At 43.2% G+C, this 11984-nt stretch overlaps 1 protein-coding gene across 1 annotated transcript in view; it reads left to right on the top strand.

The window, feature by feature from the left end:
• Positions 1 to 11984, top strand: part of stx1b (syntaxin 1B) — a 39354-nt gene that overhangs the window by 5049 nt on the left and 22321 nt on the right. The window contains exon 2 of the mRNA XM_062408240.1: positions 10602 to 10676. Within this exon, the coding sequence (XP_062264224.1) occupies positions 10602 to 10676 (75 nt within the window). The remainder of the gene's footprint in view (positions 1 to 10601; positions 10677 to 11984) is intronic.

Here is an 11984-nt window from a genome sequence, read left to right as displayed (position 1 = left end):
ACACAACAAAACAAGCTACACAACAGGAACACGATCACAACGGATGAAACCAGCTGCGTTCCTATCTGCGCTCACAAAGCTCTCTCATCCAAATCTTCTGTCGCCCACTTTGGGATTGTGTTCCTTTTGTGTGGCTTTTTTTGTTGTGCTACCTCTCGGCCGCCGTATATCCTGGTTCCTTAGTTCAATATGATTTTCAGTTTCTAAAAGTTTGAAACGAAAAAGCAGAAATGTTTCTTTAGTGAAACAGTCACATGATGTCGGGTCACATGACTCTGAGTGATGGTGAGAGGGTTTCCTGGAGCCATGTTGCGTGGGTGAAGGTCTGAGGACAGTGAGTAAACTGGATCTGTGGAGTCATGAACACACGTGTTGTCTTTAATAAGGTGCGTCTCAGTGGAGCAGCTCCACCTCTGTGGATCCGTGAGGCTCCACCAGCAAAGAGTTATGAGAGCTGCTGAAGAGACGGGAGGTCAGAAGGTCAAAGATCTCAAAGAACCTCTGTTGGACCTGAGGAGGAACTTTTGTTTTATTGTCTTTGTTTACCCGGTTTACACACGATTGAAACTCGTCTTCATCGGGAACCAGTTTCCACAAACCTGCTCGTCTGATTCTAGTTGAAGTTTCTTGGGCTGTTAGCAAACAACGAGGTGCTTTGCTGCCACCAACTGGTGTGGAGTGTAAGTGACCTTCTGGACAGACGGATCATCGGGTCTCAAACTGACGACGTCTTCAGCTGAAGATGTAAATCTGTGAAAAGTCAACAGTAGGAGACAGAGACGTGTTCACTGACTTGTCTGTCTCACAAAAGACAAAGAGTCAATCATGTGCAAATGACTCAAACATAAAGTGTCCATCAGCCGTTATTATTGTATCTGTTGACGGCAGCAGAACACAATGTTTTCCAGCTCTTCTCACATGCAGCAGAATAATGTGACTGTTGAAAAATTATTTTCAAAATGTTAGAAGAGAAAATGTTGATGGTGGAAGAATGTAGTGAATCTCTGTTGAATGGTCGGAACATAGCCCGGACTCTGGTGTAACACTGCAGAAGTCAAACATCAGTGGGACAGAAAACCTGTGACTTTAATAAAAGTTGAGTCGTTTGAAATGAATCTGAATCTGAAACCCGAGCTCAAAACTGGCAGGAAGTGTGTGTGTTGTTGTTCTTAACTTAAAGGTTCACACACAGTTAGCTGTTAGCTGTTAGCTGTTAGACATTCATTCTGTCATAACGTTGCTCTGGTCCACATGCTAACTGTTAACTGCTAGCAGTTGTTATGGGTCAATAGATAATAATAAAAAGATATTGATTCTGGAACATAGAAATCATAAAGAACTGTGATGATTAAATCAACACTATGAAACAGTTTCAGTTCACCAGCGCCCCCTGCAGACACACAAGGTGATGAACTCTGTTGGTCTCTGTAACAAATCCTCCACTCTGTTCAGAACTCTTCATGTTTTCACATCTGGGTGTTCAGGTTGGTAAAAACATTATTTTCTGTAAATGACTTTTTTGTATTTTCGTGACGAGTGAAATAGACACAACTTCAGGGATCCAACTAAAGTGAGTAGAACAGAACAGAATAGAATAGAGTAGAACAGAAGAGAAGAGAACAGAACGGAACAGAGTAGAACAGAAGAGAAGAGAACAGAACGGAACAGAGTAGAACAGAAGAGAACAGAACAGAATAGAATAGAGTAGAACAGAAGAGAAGAGAACGGAACAGAGTAGAACAGAAGAGAACAGAACAGAATAGAATAGAGTAGAACAGAAGAGAAGAGAACAGAACGGAACAGAGTAGAACAGAAGAGAAGAGAACAGAATAGAACAGAGTAGAACAGAAGAGAACAGAACAGAATAGAATAGAGTAGAACAGAAGAGAACAGAACAGAATAGAATAGAGTAGAACAGAAGAGAAGAGAACCGTGTGTTCAGGCTCTGATAGTTTGCTTTGTCTTGCTGGAGGCACCAGGTGGGTGTTTTCATTTTAGTATTTGTTTGACATTGTTTACCCAGAACACACACACACACACACACACACATAAACACACACAGACACACCCACACACCTTGCAGCAGACATACGGCTGCCCTTCGTCAAGTGACTTGCTCAAGGGCACCTTGACAGCAGAGTGTGACACTGTTGTCTGACACTTTCAAATTAAAGTTCTTCTGCTGCATTTTGACCCTGGACTTTGGATGAATTCCGTTCAGTTGTGTTTCCATCATCCTGATGACAAACAAACAAACCTAAAGATATTTTAGAATTGTACAAAATAGCAAAAATATATAAATGTTTGTTTATATGTGTGTGTGTATGTATTACATTACATGTCATTTAGCTGGCGCTTTTGTCCAAAGCGACTTACATTTCAAGAACACTCAGCATTTCTGAGGGGCCATTTTAGGGGTTCAGCATCTTGCCAAGGACACTTAGGCATGCAGATTCGAACCGGCAACCTCCTTGTTGCAGAACACCCGCTCTATCCCCTAGGCCACGCTCTCCCCAGGTCACAGCACGGTACCAAGTACCAGAGTCTTGAAGTGGATAGGAGCAGCTACTGGTAACCAGTGCAGGGAGGAGCGCTGTGCTGGGAATCGTGATAACTGTTAAATTAATGTTTTGTTAAATGTTCTGACACGAATACAAACGTCCTGACTGATCAGAGAGGACGTGTGTGTGTGTGTGTGTGCAAGAGTGTGAGTGTGTGTATGTGTGCATATGTGTGAGAGTGTGTGTGAGTTAGTATGTTTGTGTGTGTGTGTGTGTGTGTGTGTTTGGTCAGTAGGAGGCTCATCATGTGATTTATGGAAGCGTTTTCATCTAATAGCCCTGAAATGTCCCTGGCCTCTTTTATGTGTGTATTTCTTCTTTCTGTGTGTGTGTGTGTGTGTCTGTGTGTTTGTGAGTGTGTGTGTGTGTGTGTCTGTATGTGTGTGTGTGTGTGTCTGTATATGTGTGTGTGTGTCTGTGTGTGCTGTCAAGTTGCCCCTCCCCCCTCTACAGTTCACTGAGCCTCCTCCTCCTTTGACTCGGCAGGGCTCAAGCTGATTGGCAGGAAGGTTTCAGAGAGTGCACGTGTACGTGCACGGTCCGTCTGCACGCCGCTGCAGGCTGATGGGAAACTGGGCGGGGCAGTGGGGATGAGGTCACATGTGTGAGTCAGCTGATGAGGTCGTCCTCTGTCTGATTGGTCGAATGCTCCTCATCATTCCAGCATTGACACAGTGACTGCGTTTAAAAAGTCCAAACCTTTTCCTTTCCTATGATGTGAAGGAGAAGCCGTAAGGAGTTAGGAAAGGAGTTAGGAAAGGAGTTAGGAAAGGAGTTAGGAAAGGAGTTAGGAAAGGAGTTAGGAAAGGAGTAGGGAAGGAGTTTGTGAGCAGAGGAAATCCGACTTACATTCTCTGTTTTTTTTAAGCTACTTTATTTATAACAGAAGATTAACACAGACTGGGCAGTTGTCTGTTTACTGACAGTTACAATTAGGTTTCATGTTTTAAATGACACGTGCTGAGAAACGATGGTTTCACTTCATGCAGAGGGACATTGAACATCTGACAGAAAATAAGAATAAAACAGATTCAATTTAAAATTAAATAAAACAACGGAAATGTTGAACTAATAATGTGAGGAATATACCAGGAGAAAAACCTTCAACAATCAATCAATCAACTTTATTTGTATAGCCCATATTCACAGATCACAGTTTGTCTCATAGAGCTTTAACATGGTGAGACATCCTCTGTCCTTCAGCCTCAACAAGAGTCATTGGTCGTGGTCCACCACCATTATCTGATGCCAACGATAAAGGATCCACCAAACTGGACCAAACTGGATCAAATTGGACCAAACTGGATTAAACTGGATCCACCACCCCGACCTCTGATACGCGATGAGAGGAGAAAGAAACGATTGGGTCCATTCCACAGTTACAGGATGGAAATCATTTTAATATTTAGATGTGATGATGATGAAGCTCTGTATGTTTGCTGTTGACAGATGTGAGAGGGAAGAAATCGATCCTGTGATGATGGATTCACATCTGGATCAACCCTAACCCTATAGATTTAAGTCGGTGCATCACTTTAAATGTTGCTAACTTATGTTGGACATAAGTTAGGGAGCATTGAGGCTCCTTTCCTTTGGTTAAGGATGGTCCGATGCTTCCTAGAGGACATAAGTTAGGGAGCATTGAGGCTCCTTTCCTTTGGTTAAGGATGGTCCGATGTTTCCTAGAGGACATAAGTTAGGGAAACATCGGACCATCCTTTACCAAAGGAAAGGAGCCTCAATGCTTCCTAGAGGACATAAGTTAGGGAGCATTGAGGCTCCTTTCCTTTGGTTAAGGATGGTCCGATGTTTCCTAGAGGACATAAGTTAGGGAAACATCGGACCATCCTTTACCAAAGGAAAGGAGCCTCAATGCTTCCTAGAGGACATACGTTAGGAAGCATTGAGGCTCCTTTCCTTTGGTAAAGGATGGTTCCGCTGGAGTTAAAACTCAAATGCAGCCCAAAGGTTTACAAATAGTTTTGTCTCATCTCGTGCAGGGATCCTGGGTGTGTTGAATATTGCTTAAGAGCACCCAGACAGGGGTTGGAGGTTTGAAACCCCTGCTGCCGTTGCTCTACCCGTGTGTATGAGCAGTGTTTCTGTATCAGAGCCAGTGGAGGAGATGCAGTATGAATAGTCCAGGGCCAGAGTCGTTATTGAATGAAGGCATTAAAAGGTCGGAGCCTGTCTGAAGTGAGCTGAAATAGATTCCTAACGTCTGACAGGAAGTGGAGCAGTGTGTCCTCAGTGATGTGTGTGTCCTCAGTGGGACAGTATGTCCACGTGACCTCATCACCGGAAGACAATAAACCTCTGAAGGACATTACATTACTCCAGGTTGAAAATACAGTGGGACAGTGTGTCCTCAGTGATGTGTGTGTCCTCAGTGATGTGTGTGTCCTTAGTGATGTGTGTGTCCTCAGTGATGTGTGTGTCCTCAGTGATGCAGTGTGTCCTCAGTGGGACCGTGTGTCCTCAGTGATGCAGTGTGTCCTCAGTGATGTGTGTGTCCTTAGTGATGTGTGTGTCCTTAGTGATGTGTGTGTCCTCAGTGATGTGTGTGTCCTCAGTGGGACAGTGTGTCCTCAGTGGGACAGTGTGTCCTCAGTGATGCAGTGTGTCCTCAGTGATGTGTGTGTCCTTAGTGATGTGTGTGTCCTTAGTGATGTGTGTGTCCTCAGTGATGTGTGTGTCCTCAGTGGGACAGTGTGTCCTCAGTGATGTGTGTGTCCTCAGTGATGCAGTGTGTCCTCAGTGGGACCGTGTGTCCTCAGTGATGCAGTGTGTCCTCAGTGATGTGTGTGTCCTTAGTGATGTGTGTGTCCTTAGTGATGTGTGTGTCCTCAGTGATGTGTGTGTCCTCAGTGGGACAGTGTGTCCTCAGTGATGTGTGTGTCCTCAGTGGGACAGTGTGTCCTCAGTGATGTGTGTGTCCTCAGTGGTGCAGTGTGTCCTCAGTGATTACAAACGTTGTTTATCAGGCAATAGGATAACATCCTAACACGTTGGACATTGTGTACGTTACGATGTCTCTTCCAATGCTCGTGTGCTGATCCATGGAGAGCAGGTCCATCGACACGTATCGCAGGTACTTATTTTTCGGGCTATGTTAAGGGTGAAGTTCTCCCAGACTTTTGACTTCCTGATACGTGATGCTGTTGTAACGGACCTCGCCATTGGTCCATGTTTGGTCGCTATTGCACATGTGTGACTTTCAGAGATAGGAAGGAAGCGGGATGGCTCACTCCTCAGCTACTTCCATCATCAACTCCGGTAACACAACATTTAGTTCAGCTGCACTGCACGAAACACACGCTGTGACGTATCCAACGAATCATCACACACACACACAAACACACACACACACACAAACACACACTCTTGACGTAACCAACGAATCATCGCCGAGTCAGTTCGTCGGTGACACCCCTAACACACACACACACTCACACATACACCCATACGCACACACACATTATTATAAGGATCTTGAAGGTGAGGAAGAGGATTTTAAATTCCATTCTAGATTTAACAACAGGAGACATGTGGTCTCTGTCCCTGGTTGTCTTCAGGACAGGTTGAGAAGGGGTTTGATTACTGCTATTTTAAAGGACTGTGGTTCATAACCTGATGATAATGACAGATTAATTGTGTTAAGTAACGAACTGTCAATTAGGGGCAGAATGTCTTCAGTAACTTAGTAGGAATGGGATCTAAGATACAGGTTGCTGGTTTAGAACCTGAGATTATTCTGGTCAGCTGATCAGGGGCTGTCTTGATAATCAATAAGATTCTCAGCGGTTTCTGAGATCTCTGTTCTTGATGATATATTAGTGCTAATTGAGGGCAGGAGATGGTTGATTTGATCTGTAGTTAGAATCATTAAAGAAGGTCATGAAGGTCATTGCTCTTCAGGGATGGAGGGATACTGGTTCGGTGGAGGTGTGACTCTCTGTCTGCTCCAGAGCTGAAGACAAACATCGGCTTGTTTTTTTATGTCCTTCTATTAATGTGGAGCAGTAGGCAGCTCTTGCTTTGTGGAGCCTTCTTATCAACGTTAACACTATTCTTCCAGGCCAGCTGATTCTCAACACGGTTGCTGGAGCTCCACCTCCTTTCTAGTTTTCTTGGCACTTAAGCTTTCATCTCCAAAACAGATTCAGTTAAACACTTCAGTCTTTTCTGTTGTTGAGCCTGTTTTCATCAGTGAGGCGTTCGATGAACACACCACAGCGTGATGTGAACTGTGATGCGTTCACTGTCTTACATCAAAATAAAAATTGATTCAGAAAATATTAAAAATTGGGAGTCAATGAATGTTTTCGTCAAACAGGAGACAGAGGAACTGATGTCTGAGTCGTGGTGCGTTCACATGCACCTCTGACATCTGAGTGTCTCAGGTTCATGAAACTGTGCAGGAAAAACTGATGCAGCCGGATGAAGGTGAAATATTTTGTGTCAGAGCTGCAGAGAGCACAGATGGACTCTGGGTAGAGCCAGGGATCCCAGTGGTTTGTGGGTAACGTGGCTTGCTGCTGGCATGGTTTCACACACACACACAAACAAACACACACACACACACACACACACACACACACACGCACACACACACACACACACACACACACACTCTGACACCTGAGGTCAACATCCTGATTTAAGTCTGTGTGACATGAGAGGACAGGGGGGAGGGGGGGGGGGAATAGCAGAGGATAGAATAAGAAGGGAAGAAAAACAGAATATTAAAGAATACAAAAGGAAAAGAGAGGAGTGAGAATTAAAAGAAAGAAAAGTGAAGGAATGAGTAAATTTAATTAATGTGGGTTAGAGAAGAGAAAGAGATGGATGATGGATGGATGAGGAACCTTCAGACATCGTACACACATCGTACACACATCGTACACACATTGTAAAAAAACACATTGAAAAAGCTTCATCAGCAGAGTAAAGTTTATTAAGTATGAGGGATATCTTTATTACCCCAGAGGGCCAATTAGTTTAACATCCAGCAGTCACATGACCACAATAAATAAAAGACAGGGACAACATAAAAAACAAAAAAAGCAACTTACATAGAGCTTTAAAAGGTCCAGTGCAGTTCAGATGAATGAGTTTCTAATTCTATTGGTCCTGAGACAGTGGGGGACTCGGGTTAGACGTCTCCCATGTCCTGGTCCTCTACAGGCGGGTCCGTCCCAGCTGGGCCTCGACCTGCTGCCCTCTGACCTGTCTCAGGCTCCACCCACATTCATGTGTCAAAACCCATCACCGCTGCTATGGTTACACCCGTTGGAGACGTTTAAATCAGCGTCAGTTTAAATTATTTGTAAAAAACATAAATGTCTTTTTTGTTTTTGCATGAATGTTTTGTATATTATTTTATTGAGGATATTTTAACAGTTGTTAATTTAACAGTGCAGAAGTACAGTAATGTCCTCTCTCTCCCCTCCCCCATCCTGTAAGCAATGCTCACTCTATCATCACCCATCCCCCTCTCTCTCCTCCATCTTCTCCTCCTCTTCCTCCCCACCCCCACCTCATCTCTCTCTCCTCCTCTCAGTCTTCCACTCTCGCTCATCTTCATCTGCCTTCATCCTCGTTCCCTCTCTCTCTCCCTCTCTCTCTCTCTACTTCAGGGTGTCACTGTTCCTTCACGTTGATCACATTCATTCGTTCATGAACACGTGTACGTTCTCACGTCTACATTTTTCACATTTCTCCTCTTGGCTCTTTCGACCTCGTTTTCCACAACGAGTCCAGAAAGGATAAAATATTTCCGGCTGCTTCTGTCGGACATTTTGAATTAAATGTGTCATTTTGGATTCAAGCAAAAAGCTGCTCTGTGTTTTTATTTGTCTTCATCATCTCTGAGCTGAAAATACTAAATCAGAAGAATCAGACCATCGATCTAAAGATGATCAGTCAAACTGCATCTGTACTGTAACTCTGTACTATAACTGTGTACTGTAACTCAGTACTGTTACTTCGTAGTGTTACTCCTTACTGTAGCTTTGTACTGTAACTCTGTACTGTTATTTCGTACTGTAACTCTGTACTGTAACTCAGTACTGTTACTCAGTACTGTTACTCCGTACTGTAGCTCAGTACTGTTACTTCGTACTGTAACTCTGTACTGTTATTTCGTACTGTAACTCTGTACTGTAACTCAGTACTGTTACTCAGTACTGTTACTTCATACTGTAGCTCAGTACTGTTACTTCGCACTGTAACTCAGTACTGTTACTCCCTACTGTAGCTCAGTACTGTTACTTCGTACTGTAGCTCAGTACTGTTACTCTGTACGGTAACTCTGTACTTTTACTTTGTACTGTAACTCTGTACTGTTACTTCGTACTGTAGCTTAGTACTGTTACTTCGTAGTGTTACTCCTTACTGTAGCTTTGTACTGTAACTCAGTACTGTTACTTTGTACTGTTTCTTCTTACGGTAACTGTACTTTTACTTTGTACTGTAACTCTGTACTGTTACTCCGTACGGTAACTCTGTACTTTTACTTCGTACTGTAACTCTGTACTGTTACTCCGTACTGTAGCTCAGTACTGTTACTTCATACTGTAACTCTGTACTGTTACTTCGTACTGTAACTCTGTACTGTAACTCTGTACTGTTACTCCCTACTGTAGCTCAGTACTGTTACTTCGCACTGTAACTCAGTACTGTTACTCCCTACTGTAGCTCAGTACTGTTACTTCGTACTGTAGCTCAGTACTGTTACTCCGTACGGTAACTCTGTACTTTTACTTTGTACTGTAACTCTGTACTGTTACTTCGTACTGTAATTCTATACTGTAGCCCAGTACTGTTACTTCGTACTGTAACTCTGTACTGTTACTCAGTACTGTTACTTCTTACTGTTACTCTGTACTGTTACTCTGTACAGTAGCTTTTTACTGTAACTCAGTACTGTTACTTTGTAGTGTTACTCCGTACTGTTACTCCGTATTGTAGCTTAGTACTGTTACTTCGTACTGTAACTCAGTACTGTTACTTCGTACTGTAACTCTGTACTGTTACTCAGTACTGTTACTTCTTACTGTTACTCTGTACTGTTACTCTGTACAGTAGCTTTTTACTGTAACTCAGTACTGTTACTTTGTAGTGTTACTCCGTACTGTAGCTTTGTACTGTAACTCTGTACTGTTACTCCGTACTGTAGCTTAGTACTGTTACTTTGTACTGTAACTCAGTACTGAAACTTGACTTTTAGCTGTGGTTACCTGGTTAGGCCTGGTCGCCTGTCACTCAAAGTGCAGTCAGCCAATCAGAGGAGCAGCTCCAGAGAGGACGGAGAGAGGACATGGACACAGTGCCGCTGCTTGTCCACTTTAAACCACTGATACATCATCTGAGGAGACTAACACCTCACACTAAGACCCAGAGAGGAGTCAAGTTATGGCCCTTTAAATTCACAATAATGAATCCTTCAAATAATCAGATTATTCTCTTATAGTTCAGGACCTGCAGTCAAGAGGATTTTCCCAAGGTTTATTTTTCAGTGTTTTGATTTGTCGTGTGAAAAAAGTGACAAATCTTCCAATATGGCCGACAGACGGACATTTCCTTCATGATGATCCGTCAAACACAGTCAAGATGTCCTCAGCGTTGTGTGTGTTGATGGCAGCAGCTGATTGGTGGATGTTGTCCTTTTGTCGACTGTCTTATCTGCTCGGGACAGACCTGCTCGTCGTCATCATCCTCACATGATGTCAGGTGACGTCTGAACCCTGTTACACTGTGAGACTCAGACAGACTCCTGAACCTCAGTGAGACCCTGGTTCAGTTAGACCCAGTAAGACCTGGTGTAGGACACAAACCCTGATTGTCTCTCACCTGTCTGTCTCTGAGTTCTACATCATGTGACTCATCAGTATGAGAATATGAACAGTTAGTTCTTCGTCATCTTCATCATCAGCCGAGTTCGGGGGAAACAATGACGATCCAGCTGTTGAAGCGTTTTGTGAAGATTTGAAGGAAGTGAAAATGTGATTTGTGATGAACGTGTCTTTGTGTCTGCAGGCGAAGGACAGTGATGATGATGAGGAGGTGGTGCAGGTCGACAGGGACCACTTCATGGATGAGTTCTTTGAACAGGTGAGTGACACAGATCAGGGAAATATTAGGAAGCCAATACATCATACACATCAATAGAATACAAATTAAATTCAGCTGCCTAGATTTTCATATAGTTCCATTTAACAGATTCAATAATGATTTATTCTTTACTGAGTTAATGATCTGATGATCTGATGATCTGATGTTCAGAGGACAAACTGAAGTTTCTGATGGTGACTCCTCTGTTGGTTCAGTTTGACCTTTTTTGAATCAAAGTGTTTCAGGTGAATCAGGTCTGACCATAAACCCTGTTGGGACTTGATGACCCAGTTATAAATTAAAGCAACATGAAACTCAGATTTTATTCATTTAAGTCCAAAAGCTCCTTGATTACACTAACGATGTGTCGCACACACACAGGCAGTGAGCAAGGCACCTCCCCAGGCGCTGTACATGGTCGCTCACTGCTCTGTGTGTCCTGCACCAGATGGGTCAAATGCAGAGGTTACATTTACCTACCATTGCATGAGTGTGTTGTGCATGTCTGTGCATGTGTTTGGTATAAATAAACAAATCTAAAAAAAACAAAACAATAAGTAAGCTCTATAACATATCTCTATCTATGGATCTACATAATTCCCTATGGATAAAGCAGAGATGGGAGGCGGAAGTGAACATGGTCATACCACAGAATACCTGGGAGGGGAGGGGCACAGAGGCACACCTAGCTACAAATTCAAACGCCTGGAGGGAATTTAAATGGAAAATAATTACCAGATTCTTCAGAACACCAGAAATATTAGTCAAGATGGGTTCTGCCAATCACACACATATATTCTGGCTCTGCCCTAAGTTCAACACATATTGGAGAGAAGTCTTTGATGCCCTCAAAGAGATATTCCAACAGGACATCCCACAAGACCCCACAGTAGCTCTACTGGGAGCAATACCTGCAGGCCTGAATGGGAGGGCCAAAGAATACCTGCAGAACATACTACTCACAGCAGCATTGTAATGTATAACCATCAAATGGTTAAAACCAGACCCCCCCACATATAATATATGGACCCAAAAAGTATGGGACATCTACCAAATGGAGCAGATCACATATTCATTAGGGCTCCAAAAGTCTATCTTTACTAAACGATGGGGTCCTATCTCTGCGTTATTAATACAATGAGGGTTACTCATTAATATCGCTCCGGGCCTCCGGTTGTGCGGCTATCTGTCAACTTTGCCTACTTATGTACATCATAAAACATCCTCTCGGAAAAGCATATATAGCACCTATGATACTAAATTCTGGAGTGGACAATAACTATTACTTTATCCCTGGTTTTACTTTCA

Source organism: Platichthys flesus, chromosome 16 (genome assembly GCF_949316205.1).
Source record: "Platichthys flesus chromosome 16, fPlaFle2.1, whole genome shotgun sequence".
Taxonomy (NCBI): domain Eukaryota; kingdom Metazoa; phylum Chordata; class Actinopteri; order Pleuronectiformes; family Pleuronectidae; genus Platichthys; species Platichthys flesus.
Note: the sequence above shows the minus strand (reverse complement) of the source record. Positions and strands in the feature narration are given on the sequence as shown.